The 25,996-nt window shown below is 36.2% G+C and overlaps 1 protein-coding gene across 1 annotated transcript in view; it reads right to left on the bottom strand.

Annotated features, from left to right (window-relative positions):
• TNKS (tankyrase) overlaps positions 1 to 25,996 on the bottom strand; it is a 171,377-nt gene that overhangs the window by 71,321 nt on the left and 74,060 nt on the right. Inside the window, exons 4-5 of the mRNA XM_059049380.2 lie at positions 22,012 to 22,048; positions 21,177 to 21,252 (exon numbers count right to left, since the gene is read on the bottom strand). Of these exons, the coding sequence (XP_058905363.1) occupies positions 21,177 to 21,252; positions 22,012 to 22,048 (113 nt within the window). The remainder of the gene's footprint in view (positions 1 to 21,176; positions 21,253 to 22,011; positions 22,049 to 25,996) is intronic.

Here is a 25,996-nt window from a genome sequence, read left to right as displayed (position 1 = left end):
TAATCACCTTTAAAATGTAAAAATGCCATAGAAAAACAGATGATTAAAATTTCTGAATCATCAAACAACAAGCCCATCCAAGTTTCTGCCTTCAGACACCTGTCAAATGTTACTGTAAATGATACCTCTAGGGACTACCAAATTATTTTCAGGACTTATTTTCCCTGTCCTTTAACATTTTAAAGATGTTTCACTATCTTCTGGCTTGCACCGTTTCAGACTAGAAATCTGCCTACATGCTATCTTTATTCCTATGTACATGTGATTTTTCTTCTGGATACATTCATAATTTCTCTTTATCACAGACTTTAAGAAATTTGACTTGTGATGTACCTTGGTACAGTTCTGGTTTTTTTTCCTTCTTTTTTTGGTGTATGTGTGTGCTTGGGGCTGGCTGAGCTTCTTCGATCTATTATTTACAGTTTTCATCAAATTTGGAAAACTTTCAGCTATTATTTCTTCAAATATTTTTTCTGCCCTCTCTCTTACCATTCTCTCTTTTGGGAACTCCAATTGTACAGATGTTAAGTTATTTTCAAAGCTCGCTTGTAAGCTTTGTAAGCAGGACCAGAGCAGCCTTTGGTCTAGGACTAATTTTCCCCTTCTACTGAAGCATTACCCTTTTGAGTACTCTTTGATATCTAATGAATTATGAGGTTTGTCCCTTCTGGCTGGTGGCAACAGAAATGATTAAAGTCTCTGTGAGTTGCTAGCATTGTTACCTCTAATCCTTTTGAGTGGTTTCTTTTATCAGCCTCAGGTAGTTTCCTCATATCTGTATTAATCAGTACTCAGCTGAAGATAGTAAGGGGAACCTTTGCAGCTCTCTGGAGCTCTCTTCTCTGTGCAGCTCTCCCTTCCCTGGTCCTTCCACCCTGCTAACTCTTGCCACCTTGGTCTCCTCAAACTTCTAATTCCATCTTCTCAAGTCAGGGAAACCACTGGGTGCCTCCTGGATTTTCCCTCCCTATATCAAGGCCTGGAAATTCTTTCTAGGCAGCAACCTGGAGCAATCACAGAACTCACTTTATTTGATTCCTATCACTCAAGGATCACTACTATGTACTTCCTGATGTTCAACTTCTGAAAACCAGTTTCATATATTTTGTCCAGTTGTTTTTTTTAATTGTTTCAGGAAGGAAGGTAAATCTAGTTCTGTCACTCCTTCTTGGCCCACCTTCAGGGCTGAATTTGACTTTATACTGCAGTTGGGAAGCTTCCTCAAGAGACAGTAACTGCTTTGGATGAATGGTCAATGTGTCAGTAAGCTCTCATAGGACATAGCTGACATTTAATATTATAATGAAAAGGTGACAATTTCATTGCTGATGCACAAAAAGATTTTCTTTTTTCATATTAAGGTATCTTTTACAAAATTTTATTTGTATATAGTTGGGTCAATAATAGTATTTATTTCTTATTCTTGAAAATAAACTAAGTCCCTAAATGAATGAATACATATACACATACAATAATTGTTTATACAGAAGGCCAAAACAAAAAATTATACCTAGTTTCTGGATTTCAAAAAAATCATTATGAGACTAAAAATTATAATGCTTTGAAAATGGTAATATAATTTTTAACCTGTATAATTTTAAAACATATAACTCAGATAAATTAGAAGGCTCTGTAACTGAAATGGTAGAAAGTGATAGAAGGCCTGAAATAGAGCAGTTGTTAAAAAATGGAGTTGAGGGCTTCCCTGGTGGCGCAGTGGTTGAGAGTCCGCCTGCCGATGCAGGAGGCACGGGTTCGTGCCCCGGTCCGGGAAGATCCCACGTGCCGCGGAGCGGCTGGGCCCGTGAGCCATGGCCGCTGAGCCTGCGCGTCCGGAGCCTGTGCTCTGCAACCGGAGACGCCACAACAGTGAGAGGCCCGCGTACCGCAAAAAAAAAAAAAAAAAAAAAAAAAGAATGGAGTTGAGGAGTGTCAAAAACTATTAGGAAGGAGAATTGCTAGAATCTGATAATTGATAGTAAGTAGTAAGGGATATAGCAGTTTCCAGTTTGGAAATGTCAGTGATTGTCAGTGATAGAGGAAGGAAAAGAAGGAAGAAGGGAGGGAGGGAGAAGAGGGAAGTAGGGAAGGGACGGGAAGGGAACCCAAAGGGAGAGAATGTGAGGTCTGGGTTTATTGTGTTTGAGTGCCTATACCATACCCCAGCGGTAATGGGACTAAGAATGGAGTTTTGGAAAGATCACTCTGGTTACTCAGTAGAGAATAAACTGGAGAGGGAGGGCAAATCTGATGGCAGGAAGACCTGAATAGAAGCCTGCAGGACTAATCTAGGAGGGAGATAATGACAGTGTCAGTTAGCAAAATGGTAGCAGCATCTAAGTAGAGGTCGTTGAGCTATGGAAGCGGATGAACGCACAGGAAGAGTGAGTACAGAACAAGCAGGATGAAACTTTCTGAGGAGTCATTCCAATGTGCATGCTAACTGTGCAAACTAAATAGTATCATTGGAGGCACACAGACATCTGTGAAACGCCTGCAGTAAATTTGAGGAAATGGTATAAAGCCAAAAGAAGAAGTGCCAATTGAGAACAAACGATGATTTGAACAAGCTTATACCTAAGAGTCCAGGAGTTTTCCCTCTAGAAAAAAATTTACCACTAAACATTACATACTAAATGATATCTTCTGATGCAAAGCAATTAAAATCATGTGATCTAGTGAATGGTTACCACATAGAGCCAACTTTATACCTCAACTACCAAATGGCACAGCGATGATAAGAGTAATTTTCTAAATGTTTGGATAATTAACAGAGTGCAATTTTGGTTTGGAAAAAAAAGAAAAGCAGGCCCATTTGTAAAATACTCACACGTTACTTGATAATTTTGTGTTGGCTGTAAACTAGCAAACACAAGAATCAAACATTTACGGCGGCACTGTGCACAGGACAGCAGTCACTGTCAGTTTGCACACCTCGTATTTATTCTCAAAACAGATTTTTTGTTGGGAATACTTTAAAAGTCAAACATGTAGAGCTATAAAAAGAATAAAATAAAAAACATGTAGGGTGATAAAGCATGAAACAACTGCAAATATAAAAACTCTATCAAAAAACCCATCTTAATATTATTCTGCTGTAAGAGAAATGTTATTACTAATATTTTCATATTGTAAAATGTTTACAGAAAAAAGAATCCTTACTTAAATAAATCTCATAATTCAAAGTTTTCTTCTTGGAATCAGGCCATAGGAAACAATAAACTTATATATACACATTTATCTTTCCTTTTTATGATATAGATTTGCAGCATACAATAATGCATTAACTTATCCTACACATACATGCATAGTTAAGATAGAAACAATTGACAACCCTGATATAAAACGATGGATGCAACTTTAACAGAAGTGCAGGCAGCACAATATAAGGAAGTGAGTAGAGGCTTTTAAGCCTTGGGTTTGCACTCCTCCTCTGTAAGATTTACAAGGTATATGGCTTTGGACTAATTTCTTAATGTCTCTGAGCCTTGGTTTCTAATATCTGTAAAATGAGAATTATAATTCCTACCATATAAGGCTATTTCGTGCATTATAGATAACTATATAAAGCACCTAATACAGTATCACATAGAAAAAGCTCAACAAATGGTGGTTATTACTTATTATCACCTTATTAAGTATCTTAGAAGTTATTTCTTAACCGTCATTTATCAGTCCTCATCTTACTCTACCTATCAGCATCATCTGACATAGCTGAGCACTTCCTCCTTCTTGCAATGTTTTTCCCCTTGGTATCTAGGACACCTAGGTACCCACACTTCTTTTCTGGTTGCTCCTCACTTTCCTGACATGGGAGAAATCCACGACTGTGTCCTTAGACCTCTTTTCTTCATTATCTACACTCACTCTTTTGGTGATCTCATGCAGTCTTGGGGTTCTAAACAACATTTATACGCTGACAACTCCTCAATTCTATCTCCAGTTCAGTCTTCTTTGCTGAACTCCAAACTCTCATAATCTAACGTCCTACTTGACCATCACCTTACGGATATACAGGAGACACTGCATGCTTTTCATTTCCAAAACTGAGCTCTTAGTATTCCCTCCAAAAGCTACTCTGCAGAATTTCCTATTGCTGTCAATGGCAACTCCCTCCTTTTAGTTACTCAGATAAAAAACTTTGATAGTCTTTCTTGATTGTCATCTTTCTCTCACACACTATGCTCACTGCATCACACTATTTCTGTTGGTTTTATCTCCAAAGTCTCTCCAGAATCCCATCACTTCTCACCACATCTACTATCACTATCCTGATCTAAGCCCCATCCTCTCTCAGCTGATTGGTTGTAACAGCCTCCTTGCTTCCAACTTAATCCTCTGAGAGCCTATGAAACATAGCAGCAAAGTGATCCTGCTAAAATGTTAGATGTTCCGGTCCTCAGCTCAAAATCTCCATCTCACTCTAAGTAAAGCGGAAGTCTTTATAATGATCTAGAAGGCCACAGACAATCTCTCATTACTACCTCCAACCTTCTGACCTCATCGTTCACTCTGGTTCACTCCAAACAGCTCAACTGCCATAATTAATTTGCTAAAAAAACTAAAGGCCTACAAGTAACAAAATATTTTCCCACTTAAATTTAATTTCACACGACTCCTTAACAAATCCAAACAATGGAAGACAAAGTATTCCTAAGGATTAAATATCAAAGCAAGAAAATCCTATAGATACACAATGCAGTCATCACCTTTGGAAGACCTATATATTATTATGTGCCTAGAATATCAAAATTTAATTTCTAAATATTTTTTTCCTACTGAGCAAAAAAATCATGAAAACTACGTCTCAAGATTTAAATGTATTATTACATATTCAATCCTAAGGGAATTTTAGAATTTAACACAAAACACACATGGCTATCTCACAAATGACTGCTGGGTACTGGGGAAAGGTTCCTCAGTTTGTTAGTACTGAGAAAGCTTTTGAAGTTAACACAGAGACAGAATATCCCAATCTTTACAGCACTTCTCATCTAAGAAACATAAAATATTATAAAAATTCTTAATTTCGGGGCTTCCCTGGTGGCGCAGTGGTTGAGAATCCGCCTGCTGATGCAGGAGACACGGGTTCGTGCCCCGGTCCGGGAAGATCCCACATGCCGCGGAGCAACTGAGCCCGTGAGCCATGGCCGCTGAGCCTGTGCGTCCGGAGCCTGTGCTCCGCGATGGGAGAGGCCACAACAGTGAGAGGCCCGCATACCGAAAAAAAAAAAAAAAAAAAAAAAAATTCTTAATTTCTTAAGACTATTATTACTGTTCTATTTTTATAAAGTACAGGCATACCTCAGAAATATTGTGGGTTTTGTTCCAGACCACTGCAATAAAGTGAATATCGCAATAAAGCGATTCACAAATTTTTTGGCTTCCCAGTGCATACAAAAGTTATATTTACACTATGCTGTAGTCTGTTAAGTGTGTAATAGTGTTATGTTTAAAAAAAGGTACATATCTTAGTTAAAATGCTAACCATCACCCGAGCCTTCAGCAAGTTGTAGTAGTAACATCAAAGACCACTGATCACATATCACCATAACAAATATAACAATGAAAAAGTTTGAAATATTGTGAGAATCACCAAAATGTGACACAGAAACATGAAGTGAGCAAATGCTGTTGGAAAAATGGTGCCAATAAACTTGCTCAACGCAGAGTTGCCACAAATCTTCCATCTGTAAAAACACAGTGTCTGAGAAGTACAATAAAGCTAAGCGTGAAACAAGGTCTGCCTGTACAAAATTTGGGGCAATCCTTAAACAAGATTTTAAAATACGATTCCAAAATACCAGTACTCCAGATAAATATCTCCTTTCCTCTTATTCTGTCTTTGGACACTACTTTTGCAACAAAAAGTGGTCACTAAAAAGATTGCCAAAGACGGTCTTAAAACTATTGCCACAATCTTTTACTGTAACACTTGTCATGAAATCATATAGTTAAATATTTATGTGTCTGTCTCCTCTAATCCACTGTGAGCTCATTGAGAATGAAGAGCATATCTTAATTTTACGTTAGAAGGCTTAACACAGTGCCTCATACTAGTAAAAAAGAAATGAAAGTTATGGTTAGCTTTTGATTTACGTTAATAAAAGAGAATGGGGGATATGAATAATCCAGCTTGGTGAATTTGACTTTGTGTGAAAGATTTACACCACATTTCAACACAGGCCTGTGTGATGTCTGAAGCGTTCACTAGGAAAGAACAAAGCCACAACTGAGAAGCCAGGATGTAAGTCATCAGAGAGCTGCCTAACTTCATGATGTGTAGTGTACTGAGGGCTTCTTTAAGATTTCCACTTTGACCTAGATCAAATCCTCCTGAATTTTTCAGATTAGGGTAACCAATTCATCCTGGTTTGCCCGAGACACTCTTAGTCTCAGGAAACCCGCGCATCCCAGGCAAACTGCGATGGTTGATCACCCTGCTCTAGCCAGGCTTAATGCTGAATGAGTTTCTTGGTTTCCAGAGCTGTCCCAAGTCAGAAAGTAGCGTGTGTGTTTGTGTGTGTGTGCCCACCTGCAAGGGCACACATGCATTCAGAATAAGGCAAGACTTACTACTTTACCAAATTAGGAGTAGAACCATAAAACTTTATCATCTGCTCAGATCTTTCAGTGCTCACCTGAACATTCATGTACTCATCACCCAGATTCAACAACCACTTATTATTAAGACTTTGTTACACTGGCTTCTGTTATCTCTTTTATTTTCCCCACTGAAGTATTCTGGAGCAAATTCAAGACACTACATACTTCTGTAGGTGCCTCTAAAAATTATGGGCAATTTCTTAAAAAAATCCAATATTATTACATCTAATAAAATAGTGGTAAATCTTTGGTATCATCTAATGTCCATGTCAGTATTCAAATTTCTTGTCTGTCTCAAAAACTGTTAAAAGTTCATTTGCCGGATGTCAGGAAAAATACATTTGGTTATTGGGCCGTTATGTTTCCCCAAATCTACAACAGTCTTTGTCCCTCCTTTCTTCCTTTTTCTACAATACTGACAACTCTCCTTGAAGTTTCTCAACTCTCGTTGAAGAAACCTTGTTAATTGTTGTTCCCTTCCCTGTGCAATGATTTAACTTGTGACAGTATCTTCTGTATTTCATGTAACTTGGAAGTTGAAACTATATTGGCAAGAATATTCATAGATAGTATGTTATATAGTATTACAACAGGTGACATATTATGCCTGGATATTACACTTTCAGTGATAATATTGTTCAATGTAGCATCAGTTTTGCATGTACATACAACCTCTCTGAACTCATGCATCCTAGATATCATCTGTAATTTTCTTAACTTCCTGCCATCCTTTTATACAATATATATAAACAAACACAAAATCATTACACTTAAAAATTCCAATACTTATTTCTAGTTTTGGGGACATATAAAAACATGCCTTTTCAGATCTGTTTTCAAAACTGAGGTACGATATATGTATTTTCTCAGTTTTAACTGGTTTCAATTATCAATTACTTTACATTTACTCACCATTCCCACCCCAACATAATTCTCTTTTAAATTATAAAAATAATATATTCCCTCTAAAATAACACAAAGTAAAATGTCTATTTCTCTCTCTAGCACAACAAACCCCTTTCCCAAAGGTAGGCACTGTTCATAGTTACACAAGTGTCATTTGAGATATTGTTCTATGTTATATGAAGGTATGTTTGTTTTTCTGAGTTCTTTTTGCTGTTGCTTTTGTCACACAAATGGGTATTATATTCTTCTGCAATTTGCTTTTCTTCTCTTAAAATATTAGCACATAGAGGTCTATCTTATTCTTTGTATAGTATTTCCATTATGTAGCTGCATCGTAATTATTTAACCATCACCTTATAAATGGACATTTACAAATGTTCCAGCTTTGCTCTGGTTATCTTAACAAAACACATCTCATTCAAACTTATCATCTGGTTAAGATAGATCAGTGTTCCCCTTCTACAAGTAAAATACTGTATCAGCCATTAATACAAAACTCCCAGGAAGATATAATAACTGCATAATCAGAGCTTATTAAATTTCTTTCAGGCACAGAGACATGATTAATCTGCTTGTGAGGTACAGCTAAGAAGTTCTTTGAGACAGTGCTACTTAAATCAGAATCAAGCCAAATTAAAAGCTAGAGAATCAATATGGGCATGAGTCCATGGAAATAAATATATCTCATCACTGATGCCTGTCTTTTGAAGAGGTATTTTAAGTAGTACATAATAAAGATTAGACAGTCTCCTTGAAGTTTCTCAACTCTTGGGCTATTATAATAATAATTTAAAAGAGAAACTATCTGGAGAATGAAAATTGATGAACCAAAGTAGAAATAAAATTTTAAAAAGATACTTCATTCACACCTTCCCCCCAAACTGTATCTCCTTTAACTTGTCTCTTCTACAGAATACACTTTACTAGATCCTCTAATAATGATGATTTCTTTCCCATTACGAGTCTTTTTTTCTGGTCCTGGGATTCTTTTTTTTTGCGGTACGTGGGCCTCTGACTGTTGTGGCCTCTCCCGTCGCGGAGCACAGGCTCCGGACGCGCAGGCTCAGCAGACATGGCTCACGGGCCCCAGACGCTCCGCGGCACGTGAGATCCTCCCGGACCAGGGCACGACCTCATGTCCCGTGCATGGGCAGGCGGACTCTCAACCACTGAGCCACCAGGGAAGCCCTGGTCCTAGGATTCTTGGTCAACAGTTCTCTAAAGCACAGTGCCTAGAGCCAAATACACCTAATAATAGATACGGTCCCATCACAGCGGATTATATCAGGACTAGTTTCATAAACAGACATATTACTCCTACAACCTAACAGTGTTTAACGTATTAATGTTTTTAAGTCACAATCTCTGTAACAGGAGGGAGCTGGGTAACAATAATACTGGCTTCCTCACAGTGTTATTTTCTGGCTAAAATAAAATAAAACATATAAAAACATTTTGATAATACCAAGTATTTTATTGAAATAACAGCTAAAATCTGCTGTGTACTTTCTATGTATTAACTTGTTTACTTTACACAACTGCTACCAGAACTAGAAACCATTATTATCTCCATATAACAAATGAGGAAACTGAGAAACAGGGGGGTTAATACAGCAAGTTAATATCAGAGTCAGAGATCATATGCCGGTAAGTCTGACTTCAGAACTTTCATTCTGCCTTCCTTCCCTTCCTTTGGCTGGGCACTCAGGTTCTGGATAGTATGTTCAGAAATGGATCAGTATGGCTGAGAGGCAGGAAGAATTACTCTTGGTAGGCAGGGATTGCTTTGGTAGTTCTGACTCAACTCAGCACTCAGATCAAACCCTATCAATACTGAGAGTGTGACCATACTATTGGATGAGTGCCCCAGAAAGGTAGGACTTCTTTTTTTTTTTTTTTTTTTTTCAAATTGAAGTATAGGGCTTCCCTGGTGGCGCAGTGGTTGAGAGTCCGCCTGCCGATGCAGGGGACACGGGTCTGTGCCCCGGTCCGCGAGGATCCCACGTGCCGCGGAGCGGCTGGGCACGTGAGCCATGGCCGCTGAGCCTGTGCATCCGGAGCCTGTGCTCCGCGACGGGAGAGGCCACAACAGTGAGAGGCCCGCGTACCACAAATAAATAAATAAATAAATAAATTGAAGTATAGTTGATTTACATTGTTGTGTTAATTTCAGACATACAGCAAGGTGATTCATATATATATATATATATATATCCTTTTTCAGATTCTTTTCCATTATAGGTTATTACAAGATATTGAATATAGTTCCCTGTGCTATATAGTAGGTCCTTGTTGTTTATCTATTTTATATATAGTACTGTTAATCCCAAATTCCTAATTTATACCTCCCCTGCCTCTCCCCTTTGGTAACCATGAGTTTGCTTTCTATGTCTGTAAGTCTATTTCTGTTTTGTAAATAAGTTCATTTTAGATTCCATTTTTTAGATTCCACATATAATTATATCACATGATATTCGTCTTTCTCTGTCTTACTTCACTCTAGGTCCATCCATGTTGCTGCAAATAGCATTATTTCATCTATTTTTATGGTTGAGTAATATTCTACTGTATGTATGTATGTATCTTCTTTATTCATTCATCTGTTGATGGTCATTTAGGTTGCTTCCATGTCCTGGCTATTGTAAATAGTGCTGCTAAGAACACTGGGGTGTATATATCTTTTCAACTTAGAGCTTTCATCTTTTCTGGATATATGCCCAGGTGTGGGATTACTGGATCATATGTTAACTCTATTTTTAGTTTTTTAAGAAACCTTCATACTGTTCTCCATAGTGGCTGCACCAATTTACATTTCCACCAACAGTGTAGGAGGGTTCCCTAGAAATGTAGGACTTCTTAACAAAAGAAGTTATTTAAAATAATAAGCATCAGGACCTCCCTGGTAGCGCAGTGGTTAAGAATCCGCCTGCCAATGCAAGGCACACAGGTTCAAGCCCTGGTTCAGGAAGATCCCACATGCCACAGAGCAACTAAGCCTGCGTGCCACAACTACTGAAGCCTGCGCGCCTAGAGCCCGTGCTCCGCAACAAAGAGAAGCCACCACAATGAGAAGCCCACGCCCTGCAACGAAGAGTAGTCCCTGCTTGCCCCAACTAGAGGAAGCCCAGGAGCAGCAACAAAGACCCAGCGCAGCCAAAAAATAAAATAAAATAATAATAATAAGCATCAGGGGACATGGAGGAGTAACAGAATATTGAAACTGGAGAAGAAAATTTATCTGCTTCTTTCCTAGTGCTGGATTTTTCTATGTATCTCTAACAGTCATTTGGTCTTTTGTTGAACTAAATCCCTCCAATTGATTCAACTGCTTCTTCCAGAATAACTTCTTGACTACCTTCCTGTCACCCTCGGACTGGTCAATATCCCTCCTTAAACTGTGAAACCTTAAGTTCGGTGCTCAATCCAGATATGGCCTGGATGTGCATTCAAGCCGAGACAGATGACAGCCTGTCAGCATTATCAGAGTAAAGCTTCCAACACTGCACTGGGAGGTTGGACTAGTTGCCATTGAAGTCCTCTTCCAAATAAAGTTCTATGAGGTAGAATAATGATTGATATTTTAGTCTCACAGAGTATGCTTTTCCAAAGTAACATATGTAGTCATCTTTAGGAAGGAGCCTAAGGCATTTGAAAATTTGTAGAATTTATGAAATATCTCATAAAACAAAATTTCTGTACTTCAATTCCCTTATATAGTAAAAGTTTATTTTTTAAAGTGAGTCTATAAAGGACTATCCTTACTTTAAGTGTTATGTATGGGGAAGAGAAGGATAGGGGAAAGGAAATGAACAGACAATAAAGAGCGGGTAATCCATAGGGTAATTTTGTGAGAGTAAAGCTCTGAATGCCAACTTAATTAAATTTTAACTCAACATTATCATTGTGGAAACTCCAAGGGGATTCTTCAACAGCCAGAAATTTGTGTTTCTCTTTTTCAGCCTCAGAATCAGCTGAAGAATTGAAATGTATGCATGAAAATGAGTTTCTAGCGTCCTCTCATAGGGTTTGTATGGGAAAGAAAAAAGAATGCTTAGCACTTTCAGAAGGTGCAACATTAATTTTGCATTGCTTGATGAGAAACAGCTGGCAGACTCTATGGAAATCAAATTTCTTGTTCTGACAGTAACCTGATGTCTTATACTTTTCAAAAGAAACGTTTTCACACTACTCAAACCTCACATGAATTCCTTATTATAATATTTACAATCTTCGGTTTTCAAATCTAAACATCAAAGATTCTAACTAACGTTCAACAGATAGATGACTTATTCTGGAAGTACAAGGAAACAAGTCCACCAATTGTCATTTAAAGATTATTTATGGGGAAATCATTCCACCTTAGATCCTTGGACAGTCATTTTAACTGTATAAACTAGAGAGTGAGAAATTCTGTTATCTGATTTTAGTGTGCTTCAGAGCTCTAGGACTTGGGAGACATGCTGTTACCTCAAAGTTCCTTCAGTGATCGAGTCCTGACATTTCTGAGTTTGCACATGTGAATTCAGCAGCCAAAGGCAGCCAGGAGCAGAAGTCTCTAGCTCTATTCCCTGCGGAAGCCTCCTTACCCAATTCTAATGGGTATTGAACCCTCTCAGACACTAGGAGATTACTTTAGGGGAATTCTTATGGTATTCAGAGTAGGGTATTACCATGGTATTAAGAGTAGGGTATTACCATGTTACTACTGAAAAATTAAAGCATCTTTACAAAAGGAAAATCAACATATGAAGTATTTCATATTTAGTCTATTTCCAAATTTACTGATTTGACAACCCAAATATGCATTTCAAATAATTATGCACGGTATTTATAGTGTTTTTTAAGTTTTACTATTGATGCCATTCTTAGCAGAGAAAGACATTTTCTTATTACTGAAAATTGCCTTCTTTTAAAAAGGATATTATTAAGATTCTTGATACTTTTAGAAATTTCCTTCTATAATTCTAAATTAATTAAGCAAGTGAGAGAATGGATGAATATGCTTCGGAGGTGGGGGAGGGGAGATTTCCTGAACAATTATTATACTCCTTTAAAAAAGAAAAAAAAGGTAGCATTCAAAAATAACCAGGTAAATGTTTGTGTCTGCCCTTCCAGTTTACATGTTGAAGACCTGACCCTCAACATGATGGGATTTGGAGACAGGGCCTTCAGGAGGTAATTAGGGCTAGATGAGGTCATGAGGGTAGAAGCCCTCAAGATGGGATTAGTGCCCTTACAAAGAAGAGACCGCCAAGAGCTCTCTTTCTCTCTCAGCAAAAAGGCAGCCCTCCACAAGCCAGGAACCCAGTATGCTATGGCAGCCCGAGCTAACTGAGATACCAGGTAACTGGTACACAATGAATTAAGAAATTAATTGTTTATATTGTTTCATATTATGGCCAAACAACTGTTTCTAATAATACCAATTCAAAGCTACAGATAGTATCAGAGTTCTCAAATCCATAATGAACTCTCCACTTTTTGCTGACTTTCCTTAGGCCAGAAGAGTTTCTGACATCAGACTTCTTTTGGTAACTAAGCAAGCCTTTTTCACACACTAAGGTTCACCCTTTACTAAAAGGACTTAAAAACTTTTGGCGGAATAATCTACTGTCAACTGACATTAACTAAACAGTTTAAGCCAGAGACACCATAATCAAATCATAATCATTAGAGGGCTATTTTAAAATACCTTTATTATGTAATAATTAATAAGTAACTATATGTAAATAACACCACTCACAATTCCACTCACTGAAGAACCTGGACATCAACAATAGCATAAAGTGACCTTCTGTGTTTCTACCTGATCTCCTATTCCCTTGCCCCTCTGCCAGATGGATGTTTTTCAAGCTACTGCTGCAGTTGTCATCTAACCTACTCTATAAAGTCTGGTATACTTGGAGAGTCAGAAAAAGCACTTTAAACTTAGATTCTTACAATTTTAAAAGGATATACTGAAATATCACTTTTGTAATTTGGCTTCTAAATCAAATTTTAATAATGAATCAATCATATGCCGAGCAAAATGATTTATACTCGCTCCTTTTTTATCCCTCAACTAGTCTAATGTTGAAAACTGCAGGAAACCTGTGCTTTTTGGATATGAGTATAGGAGAAACCGAAGTTCAGAGGAGGCTGGCTAAGCTGAGCGTAACTGAATTCCTAAGTTTTACCACCTGCTTTTTAACACAGGTCCCTTTCTACTAAAAATTCTTTTCTCAAAGAGAAAAACAGAACATAGTTGGCATGGGTACTAATTACCCTCACTAGTAGAGATGTCATGCTTGGCAAAATAGAGACTGTTTTAGTAGTACTGATTCCCTAATGAAAAATAAAAAAGACATTTTCAAGCCCTTATTGTTACACAATGAATATACACATGCATAAAGATTTTATACACTATATCCCAACATAAGCAGGCAAGAAAACTTGCTCCAAGGGATTTCTGCATTACCGTTAAGACACGCACTGTTCAGCAAGATGTACTTTAAAAGAAGTGATTTGATTAGATATATAATTAAACTTAAAGTGCTTGAAGAGTTCCCTAATGCACACTTACTGCTTTTTGACCTTCTTATAATCCCAAGTAACATCGAAACTATGAGCCAGAAAAGTTGGACACTAAAAAATGGTCTGACCTTTTATCTACCAAGATGTGGTAAGAACAGAGGAGGATGATAAAGGCCTCTAAAGGCCACAGGGAGCCACGCATGGGCCCTCAGGTAATGCTAACATTTTCTTAAAGGGGAAAAAGGCTGTTTATAAACTTTATTCCAGATACCAGGAGTGTTTTATCTACCAACTCTTACATAATCCAAGTCTGTATTACTTACTCTGATGAAAAATAAGTAACAAAATACATAACAATCTTAAAATGTTAGAGTTGAAAGGTAAATTGGAGCTCATGTGGCCCAAAGTCATCATTTTTTAGGCTAAAAGACTGAGAACTCACAGATATAATAAAACTTGCCACGATCACATAGCTAGTAATAATTTTAACTTAAAACTTGGTCTTCTAGCTTCAACTTCCTGCTTTTTCCTACAACGCCATGACCCATAAATATGTGCATAAAATTATTTTTTGCTTTCTGAGGGAAAAAAATCTTAAATTGTAAGATATAAATACAAAGTAATTGAACATATCAAAAGAAATAAATATGTTTGGTGATTTGTTTATAAATCTTCACTTATTCTTCCAAGCAGCTGTGAAAGAACCATTTTCAATCCGCCTGAGAAATGACGCAAACTTTCTTGACCAACAGACAATATGCATTGAGTTATATTCAATATTTTCTTATAGCAGGGGTATTTCAGTTAGCTATTACTACATAACAAACCACCCCTAAAATGGTAGGTTACCTGGGTGGCTCTTCTGCTCTATGTGGTATGAGCTAGGTGTTAGGACGATTGGTGTCACCTGGAGGCTGGACTGGACATTCAGCTGAGGCTAAAAGTCTAGGACACATGGAGTGTTAGAGTCATCTAGAGCCTTAACCAAGCTTGGTGGGTCTTTGGCTAGAGGCCTCAGCTCTTCCCCACATGAACTTCTCCATACGGCTGCTTGTGCTTCCTCATGGCATGGCAGCTGGGATCCAAGAAAGAGTATTCCAAAAGCAAGAAACTGCAGCTACCAGGCCAACTCCAAGGGCTAGTCCTAAACCTGGCCTGGCATCACTTCTACTTCATTTTATTCATCAAAGCAGTCCCAGGCTTAGTTCATGGTCTGTGTGGGAGGGGACTAGACAAGAGAATAAATAATGAGGCCCGGTTCATCGAGGGGTTGTCAAAGTAACAATATGAGGACTGTTAAAATCCTGTTTCAGCAAAATATTTAGAGAAGATGTACACTGAAGGAGGGAGGTGATAACCAAGAATACTGTATTAGAAAATGACAAATTCACATAACCCTAAAATTTAAGTATAAATTGCAAAAACCATTGCATTAATCCTACATATTCTTTGTGCTACACTGGATGTGCTTTATGGAAATCAAATGAATGTTGTGGCATTATTTTTCAGCCCGATATTAATTTTTAATAAATATATTCTTAAAAATGGGTATATATATATTATGAACACATTTCTGAATTTATAAGCTGCAAAAATAAACATTTAATTTATTAAATGTGATGTTGGGTGGGGAGGAGACAAAGACCAAGTTCCAAGACAATTAATTTGAATGTATGCTTTGTAGATTACCCGGTAACCTACATTTTATCCAAATGCCACCTGGGACTGAGCTTGGTAATAAAGACAATTTAAGTGGAGAAGTGGGGGATGCAGAAGTACTCAGAAGTATGTATGTGTCCATTCTAAATACGCTCTAAAGCAAAAAATGTATCAGAGGAGTAGGGATCTAATTTTCTGAAGTTCTACTATGTGTTACATTTATCGCATTATTTCATTTAATCCTCTCAAATGTCTTGTGGATCTAATTTTCTGAAGTTCTACTATGTGTTACATTTATCGCATTATTTCATTTAATCCTCTCAAATGTCTTGTGGAATGGGCATCATTATCCCCATTTAGTAAAGAATACACTGAAAACCGTAGAGCCATAGTCACACACTTAGAAAGTGGAAGAGCAGAGAACAGAATCCATCTGTTTGGCCTCAAAGCCTATTTGCTCTTTTGACTATATCACATAGTTTTTTATGGTATCTACAAGGGATGGTACTAAATTCTACTTTATTTCTGATTGATTTCTATTAAAAAATAGTTTGGGGCTTCCCTGGTGGCGCAGTGGTTGGAAGTCTGCCTGCCGATGCAGGGGACACGGGTTCGTGCCCCGGTCCAGGAAGATCCCACGTGCCGCGGAGCGGCTGGGCCCGTGAGCCATGGCCGCTGAGCCTGCACGTCTGGAGCCTGTGCTCCGCGACGGGAGGGGCCGTAGCGGTGAGAGGCCCGCATACCGCAAAAAAAAAAAAAAAAGTTTTAAAACACTTTACTTTTCTCCATTTCCAGAGTCTTATTCATTATTAACTATTTTATGGAAGCAAACATTTACACGGTAGAAATTCGACATTTAGAGAAACTCTTCAGTTAATCTTTCTGAATTTAAATCATGCTCCTCCAGTTGCCTTTCATCTAAATTTGTGATTTCTTACAGAAGAGCATACATGTCTAAATACTAATGCTTTAAAAATAAAAGAGCTAGAAAAAAAATCTCACCTTAAATCTACACTTTATATCACAGCAAAAAGAATCATAATATTTTAGGCACTGGTTTCAATGTCCTGGATAATGTCTTCATCATTCTAACATTTTGAGCTCCTTGTGAACCAATACCATTAAACACACAGTTATCTCCCAAGACACTTAGCACAGTGACCTATACGTGGCATGAATCGAGTGCTGACTGAATGAACAAAGGGAGCAGAAAGAAACTACCACAACATTGAATATTTTATAATAAAAACAAAATTCCAACCAACCATTAGTTACTTTCAATATTTGGTGACATACAATTACAGCAATAGTATGCATAGTAAATGCATGCAAAGATACATATTATTTCTGTTTAGGGATATGTACAGTCATGCCAAACTCCAACCTATTCCTTGTTATAAGGAGGGCATAAATTTAGGGCATTTATTTTGGAAGGGGATAAACGCAGCCAGGAAAGGGACCTAAAAGAACTCTGAAGAGGGTTGAGTGTTGAAATAATCTGAGATGCATTCAAATACTTATTTTCAATCATTGTAAAAAGGTATCCTTATAAAAAGTAATATTGCAAAACAAGAGACGACCACCATCTCAAATTTATATATCAAACAAGACCAGAATATTTGGATAATTGCTAACAAAATGTCTGATCATGATAGAACATGCTGTAAGGAGAGATTAAAGGACAAGACATCTAAGTTTGAAAATATGGGAATTACAGAAAGGAAGCAATCTGTTTTAAGGACCTGGTCGCTGCAATTCAAAATAAGAAACTATGGAATGCTATGCGTAATCACAGTGGGCAGGAGACAGAAGAACAATAAATTATATCTAAGCCCCTATGTTTCTAAAGTGGCCAGCATTAGAATATGAGTGTAACTGTATGAAAGTAGCATTTTAGAACAAAACATTACAAAAAAGGTTTCTGCCTTTGCTTTTTAGGGAAAACAACAACAACTGGAAATTTCTAGAGCAGTCAAGCTCTGCTTTGATTTATATGTCAAATAAAAGCAAAATATAACCATGTAAATTACTTAAAACCTTACTGCTACTTCACTATTTGCAGATTCTACAGGCTAGAAAAACAAATGTCTGTGGGAAATAAAAATTTTAACCACTGAGATATTACCTAATGGGATAATCATCAAGTCATAGTACAGAATTAAGAGACTATTTAAATTTACACTGTCACTGTACAAGCCCACGTACCACTTGGAAAAGGAATGCTGACGTCTAAACCCCCCACATATATCTAGGCAATTTCTCCACCCACTAGTTAGTGTATCAGGAACATTGCTTTTCTAAAAACATTACAAAATTGACACTTCCATGGGCTTTTAAAATTTACAAACCAGGAATCGTAGTAAAAACAGTGACAGGCAAGGATTCAGTTAAGCATTGATACAGTCATTTAAAAACCTGCTAAAAATGAATTTGATTCTGTACTGTGTTCTAAAACGCAAATTCAAGAAATAAAACTTCATATACCTGACTAATTTACTATACATGTAAAGTACCTGTATCCTCTTGTTTATATACAATCTGACTTCCTAATTCTAAATAAACACATGCTAATGGCCTGGAAAAATACTAAATATATAACACTGACTTGTACTTCAGCAGCCAGATTTGCTTACACATCCTCTTGATATCAATAGCAAGAAAACAAAAGAGACTGTCATAACTAAAGGATCTTTTCCCAATCTCCATCAGCACCCACAATATCTACCACTTCACGGCTTTACTGCAACTGGTATATCTAATAAGAATTGCTCTGTGCCATAAACTAGGGTAATATCTAAATATGAACATTATTCAATTTTAAACATGAAATTTTATTTGCATTTTGCATACTGATGAACAATTTTGAATGATTTTTTTATGTTATATGCATAGCACCAAAACCTAATAAACGCTTAAGTCTAATTTTCTTTTTCTATCTAATTTGAAAAAATTGATAATTAAAAAAGTATAGGAGGGCTTCCCTGGTGGCGCAGTGGTTGAGAATCTGCCTGCCAATGCAGGGGACACGGGTTCGAGTCCTGGTCTGGGAAGATGCCACATGCCGCGGAGCAACTAGGCCCGTGAGCCATGGCCGCTGAGCCTGCGCGTCCGGAGCCTGTGCTCTTCAACAAGAGAGGCCGCGATGGTGAGAGGCCCACGCACCGCGATGAAGAGTGGCCCCCGCTTGCCACAACTAGAGAAAGCCCTCGCACAGAAACAAAGACCCAACACAGCAAAAATAAATAAATAAATAAATAAACTCCTACCCCCAACATCTTCTTAAAAAAAAAAAAGTATAGGAGCACATTTTGGAAAATTATTACATTATTTACATGTTGTGAAACCTTCAGTATAATAGTAATATTTGAGACATGTTCTTAAAAATGTTCTACACATTAAAATATATAACTCTCCCTTGTGGTACAATTACTCAAAAATAAATTGATAAAGTAATACTAGTAATAATATATAATAACAGAAAATATACAATTCCTCATTCATATACTTCTGAGTTAATGTTCTAACTGGCAAAGAGCACAGATGATTTTTTTCACTCGAAGGATAAAATTATGTTCATCTGGGAGCATATTCGTAGCCTAAGCTTCTGCCACATGCAAAATGCCAGGCTTGGTCCGGTACAAAAGAGAGCTAATAGCCAAGTAGAAGAAAAAGATACGTATGAATAACCACAATTCAAGAACTCTGCAGTAAATGCCATAGAGTAATACAGAAAAGGAGCCATAGGAATTTGAATGAGGAATATGTTAGTTTCAGCTACAGGAATAAAGGAAGTGTATCCTCCTTTGGGGAGAAGGAAAAATAAAGAAGTTCTACATATTTGTGTAAGGATTGAAGCAAGGAGAAGAGGTAATTTGTTAATTATCAGTGTTCACACTCCTTAATTATTTTGATTTACTGAGCTAGGAATGGGGCTGTCAAGGTAGAAGGGTAAGGATGGGAGAACGAGGCTGGGATGGAAACTGACTCCTGTTATAGTAAAATCTCACATAAATTCTGGAATATTAAAATGGCTGTGGAAAACTGAAGTAGGCTGGGCTCTAAAAGAGCTCTGTCTAAAGATATAGCTGCATTTACAGATCAGAAGCGTTGTTTCTGCATAGTGATAAAAGTCGCCTTATCTACTAAAAGGATCCAAACAAAATCTGGAACTCAAAGTAACTCAAGGAAGTTAAAACTCCCAAAGCAACTTCAAAATTGAAGGGAAAATGAGCAGTTCCCATTTAAAAACATTTCCCAAAAGTCATTAATAGTACCAAGTAAATCTTTGCTAATTTATAGCTTTATATATACATAATTTAACCTACGATGAAAGTAGAAGTCTCTCTCCAAATTATCCAGAGAAACTAAACATTCATTAGGCCATGTGAAATAATATACAAGCCATCTTCAATAACAACATATATTTGGAAGGATTCAATTCAATGCCACTATTATATGGGTTTCATTAGGATAGGGAAAAAAGTGAAGGGAAAGCTGAATAATTTTAATCTATAAAATTATCACTGAGAGAAAAATGATTTTTAAAAGCAAAAAAGTTCATTATTTCTAAGGGGTACCATCCATCCTGATACTTTCCATAGTATATTTTCGATATAAATAATTCCAAAGGAATTAATTCTTTAAATATTAGGTACAAGATAATTTTCCTCAATATCTGCAGTGTAACTTTAAAACTGTTTTAGGTTTTAAAAATATAAAAGCCATCCTTTAACATTAAAAAATTAACCAACATTTTAAAAAAGACTTTATAGTACAAAATGTTTTGTTTTCCATATCTATAAGGCAAATCACTGCAAAACTTTGCAGTCAGATACCAAAGGCTATAAAGGATTACATTTTCAGTCTCTATTCAGCAAGAATATGAAGCAGATAATGAAGATACCACTGCATATTTTATGTATTACCTTATATTTATGACAACTGTATATTAATACAGAATATTTTTCTCTGCTTTAATACTTTCTTTCAATATATAACGATGAAAACTTAGCCAATAAAAAAAAAAGCAGGGCCGTTACAATAGACCTAAAAAAAAATTAGCATTTTCTCAGCTTTAAATGGAAAAAGTGTTGGTTGTCTAGCAAACAAATTTTCCTCTGCCAAAAAGAAATAAAAAATATATCCTAACCAAGATGGGTAATTAGGATATAAACAAATATTTCTAATTTCCATTATCATACACAGAAAATAATATGTTGTTATAATTTTAATCACCAAAAAAGCTGCAGTTCCATTTAACAAATAACTTTCAGTGTCTGACATTTAAGAGACAAGGCTTAAGATTCATGCTTCACCAGCTCTATGAACATGTCACAGCAGCATTTCATTTTACAGTTAAAAGGTACCAGTAAAATACAGCCATATATATGTATGTATATATACGTGTGTGTATATACACATATATATGCCAACTGTAAAAATTTTAACTATAAAGCAAAAAGAAGGGGAATATTATATTTTAAATGACTTACCTTTCGCCCATCACTTGCATGGCAATTCACATTTAGAGGAGTCAGTAAAGCCATTAGTTTTTCTTCATTACCACTCCTACAAAAAGGTAGTAAGTCAATTCCTATAAAATTATAGTGCTTCTTATTAATGTTTATGGATATTTTTCACAAGAGAGTAGAAAATGATATGGGCTTGCTTTGATTTCCTTTATATGGTTCTGAATGAATCTCTTTTGCTATATTCAATTCAATCAATATATTCCTAATAATTCCTGTTAATCATCATACAGTGGTATATCATAGATAAGGTAGCTTTCTACATTTTTGTTTTATTTATCTGCATAAAGTCACCTTCTTAATTACAAACAAACTTTACTCTGATAAGTGATCTAAAACACTGGAGTTAAAAACACATATAAAATGCTGTAAAAAGCTAATCAATTAAATTATAAATGAACAAGAACAAAAGAAAATGGGTGAGAATTTTAACATTTGCTTCATGCCCCTCATTCAAGCTTGGTTAGAAAAATTTCCAGAGAAGAATAAAGATATAGGTATTTAAATACTCCAAGAATATCATTCGAAAAGCTCGGCAACTCAGGTTTGCAGTTACCTTAAGAAATGTTCCAAATAAAATTAACCTTACAATCATCACCATATTGAACGACAGTCTCATTTAATACACTAATCATGCAAAATAAAGTATACAAAGATTTAGTATAAGGTCTTATCTGCATTATCGTATAAAATCCAAGCAAGACAATAACATGTTATAATTTTTAGAGTCCTCCACCTGCCCTCCTCCTTTTCTCCCTTAAATGCACTATACTCACTTAAAATGAATGGAATCACTTACCTAGCAGCTTCCAGGAGTTCGTCTTTCTTGTATTCACCTAGATGATTGCAAAATATCATGCTGTTAGCATTTGGCAGAAGACAGATTAAGAAATGCAGTAGGCAGCAAATAGAGAATTAAATAGAAAAGAACAGAAAAAGAGAGTCCACACCCCGCTGGGTGATGGAGCCGTGACGTTAGCCAGCTTGTGAAGGCAGCATCACCAGTGCCTTGGAGACGGGCAGCGAATTGACGCAGCTTCTTGTCCAATCCTCAGATGAAATAGCTTTCTTCAGACGACCAATGAATGCTAAATCTCGTGTCCAGAAACACATTCCCTCTGATAACGGCATGCCAGTTGAAGACAATGTCCCCTCCCCCCTTTTCTATTCAGGCTGTCACAGTATACTTGTGAAGCATAATACATTCTGAGACAAAAGCAAAATAATGTGGCTCTTTAAAGGTACAAATCACTAGTCTTCAAAAAACCTCAGTTTTATTTGTAATGACATGGAAAGTTTTGTCAAAAAACCCCACAACACATTAATTACCATTGCTGAGCTTTATAGCAGAAGAAAAAAAAATATCAGGATCATGAAGCCTCTGCCTCGATAGGGTAGGTCTGTAGACTAGAAATACGTGAACTACGTACAAAATGCTATGAACCCCTTGGAGGCAGTGCTCCAAAAACCAAAACAGTGAATACATTCTTAAATGACAATACTATTCTAACGTGCTGCAACCTACACTTTATACAAATTCAATACCGAAGTTTAACAACAATGAATCTTAAAAATATTTTTTAAAAGGAGACTGGGGTCTCTGAGAATAAGCAGACATCCAATTATAAAGATGTGAATAATTTTTCTCCATTCTATTTTTTAATATATCACAGACTGAAAATAGGTATATAATTTAGAATCTTCAATACAAATTTCTTAGGGCATTCAAGGACTAACAAATAAGTCTTTGCAAGCACAACTGAAGGAATTTTAGTAATACAGAGTTTGCTCACTGAATAAATAAAAGGAACAGCCAGGACCATGATTCAGCTATAATATGCTGACTCAGTTTGCTATATCATTAAAGAATTATACAAAATGTCTAAGCGAGTAATTATGTGAAGGCAAATATTAAGTATATATATAAAAAATAAAATTTTAGATTAAAATGTTCTAATTCTATTAAGAAATAAGCTTAAACTACTTTTAAAAATCTTATCACTTATAAATATGGAGTTCTTTGCATTTTGTTTATTTTGCTACAGAATTCGGAATATTGATGCAAATATTTTAAGAACGTCTCAGGACCATCAAGCACATGTTGAAATTCTATAACTCTTCATTAGCAAAGTTTTTTTAGTTTAAACTTTTGTCTTGATTCTTAGATTAAGATTTTATTAAAATCTAGAAACTGTAAGCAGTTATTTTCAAATAAGGAAAAAGTTGTTAAATATCTATTCTCTCCTAAGGGAATTTTATATACCAATAAAGTCACGGGCTCAACAATATACATGGATAAGCTAGAATGCATGCTTCATGATAAGAGTCGGTCTTTCTAATTTCCCATGTATTGTATTCCAGATTCTTTAACTGATTGACAGTTTAAGATTTACATTATTCTAATCCCCCACAAATAAGGTTCTTGCCTTCCCAAAACCAAAGACCTACCTTTATTAAATATTTTAGGTGGCAATATGGAAGTGAATGAGTCAGTTTAAGAATCTCCTTCTGAGAAAATGGTATGACCCATACCCTCAAGCGCCTTAAGAATCAAGAGCAAAGTATGTGAAATTATGGCATAATCTATAAAAGTCATTCATTTAGTCAGTCAGCAAACAATTATTTGAAAGGTTTATAGGCCAGATTCAAACCCAAAAAAGAAACTATCATCTCTAAACTCAAGAGTAATAGTCTATTAAACAAGACAAACAAGTAAACAAATGATGAGAGTAGGAAATGAGTCTTATGCTATGAAGAGTTTAAAGGCTAGTCTAAGTAGGATTAATAAGAGGCAGGATAATTGTAGTTCAAGGAAGGTTTCCTGGAAGAAGGAAAACTTGTGCAGCGTTTATAGAGGAAGAACAGGTGATCCTCCGGTGAAGAGGGGTGAGAGAGAAGGAAGCGACCATAGTAAAACAAATGAGAGGGGCAATGGTTGCTCAGCAAACCTGAAACAAAGCACATTTGCAGGGGAATGGGTAAGAATGAAGCAGAGAAGAAATCAAAAGATCACACGAATGGCACTCTGAGAAGTTTGAACTTTATTTTGAAAACAATGAGGAAATACTGAAATATTTTAACAAGTAGAGTGCAAAGTATATTTAAAGATCTATGTTTTGTGATTATTTAAAATATTCCCATATTCTACTCCAGTGAACTTTTCTTGGGGAGGAAAGTGGCCCAAACGGAGTAAAGGGAGGTGAAGACAATAAATTCTGACACAGTCTATATTTTGGTTTAAGTATACATTTCCTGATATACAGTAATCATACTGAAATTGAGATCTGAAAGCAGATACTATTGAAATTGAAGTCATAGTGAAACATGACTTCAGTAAGCTAGGAAATAAAACTGCAAAGTATATGGCATCTCCAAAGTTCAAATCAGTCTACTTGCATAAGCCTCTCATCAAGTATAGCTTATTGATATTTTCTCCACAGGGCACTTTTTGAAAAAACAAAAGTTATTCCCTCATGGATAAACTGATAATAAACCAAAGCTTTCAAAAGGAAATATATAAGTGCACCCAACAGTGTCAGACCGAGATATTACAAATGACTTTCTACTTTCACTGTTAGAGATCCTAGTACTTTAATCAGCTTTTCTGCAATACGTTCCAACATCCACTATCTGGTGCCCGAGGACCACAATCCATAAACAGTCAAAGCTATTTTTCAAATGCTACATCGCAGAAATAAGGAGCATAATGAACTTAGAGTCCCTCACACACTCTGACAACAAATCTGAGCTGCTTACTTAACAGTGAAACCCCTAGTTCTATTTCATTTTAGCTGCGAATCTGAAAATATTCTGGCTGAGACTCTGGTGCTCTGTGGAGCATTTATATTCTTTAATAACATCCAGATAAAGGCTAGCAATAGATCAGCCAGAAAGGAAACTAGGCAATTATAGTCAAGATAATAGCAGCCAGAAATGGCGAAAACAGATGGCCTAAAATATTTTACTTTGATTAGAATAAAATAAGTGGGGCTAAAAAAAAAAAAAAAAAAAAGCAAGCCACAAAGTTTACTTTCCAAAATCTGAACTGTTTTTATTAGTAAACTAAGTATTGATGGGATGCATGTAAAGATAAATACACACACACACACACACACACACACACACACACACAGAGTCGGGGGGCAGAGATATGAGTTTAATGTGTTAAAAAGTATCAATATGTTATCAGAAAGAAGGTTAAAAATGAAAGTTAAAAAATAAAGGTTAAAAATAAAACGCCCCTTTGTATTTCTCTTAGTTAGAAACAACTTCTCTTTCACTTACTGTGAAGGCAAAATTACTTTTTGAATAAAAATGAAGAAAACCTGAATCAGTAAATAGATGTCATAATTACTGACTTATCTCAATTTCAACATATTAAGGGGCTTTCATTCTTCAGCAACGGACAGGATCAAAGCAGACTAAGTTTTCTAAAAATGAGTCATTTGGTTTTGTTGAGATGGAACAACATGGAAAAATTACGAACACAGAATCATAAATTCTTAAAGCAATAAAGGACTAAAAAAGAATTTTGACCTTTCTTTTCTCTACTTTGAAACCATGCGTAATACATGCCTATCAGTAACATCTCTTGTTATATGCAGTGAGGGGGGGTGTAACTTGAAAGTCACCTTTCTCCTGTCACCTCATCCCCAATTTCAGAATAGCTTTCCTAAGGGGTCGTCAACTTATTATTTACAGTTAATGAAACTGACACCAAGACAATTAAATGAATTGCCTAAGGTTTCACTGAGTATTATTCACTATCTGTCAAGCCCTGAAAA

Source organism: Kogia breviceps, chromosome 20, assembly GCF_026419965.1.
Source record: "Kogia breviceps isolate mKogBre1 chromosome 20, mKogBre1 haplotype 1, whole genome shotgun sequence".
Classification (NCBI taxonomy): domain Eukaryota; kingdom Metazoa; phylum Chordata; class Mammalia; order Artiodactyla; family Physeteridae; genus Kogia; species Kogia breviceps.
The sequence above is the reverse complement of the archived record's forward strand: the minus strand, read 5'-3'. Positions and strand labels throughout refer to the sequence as shown.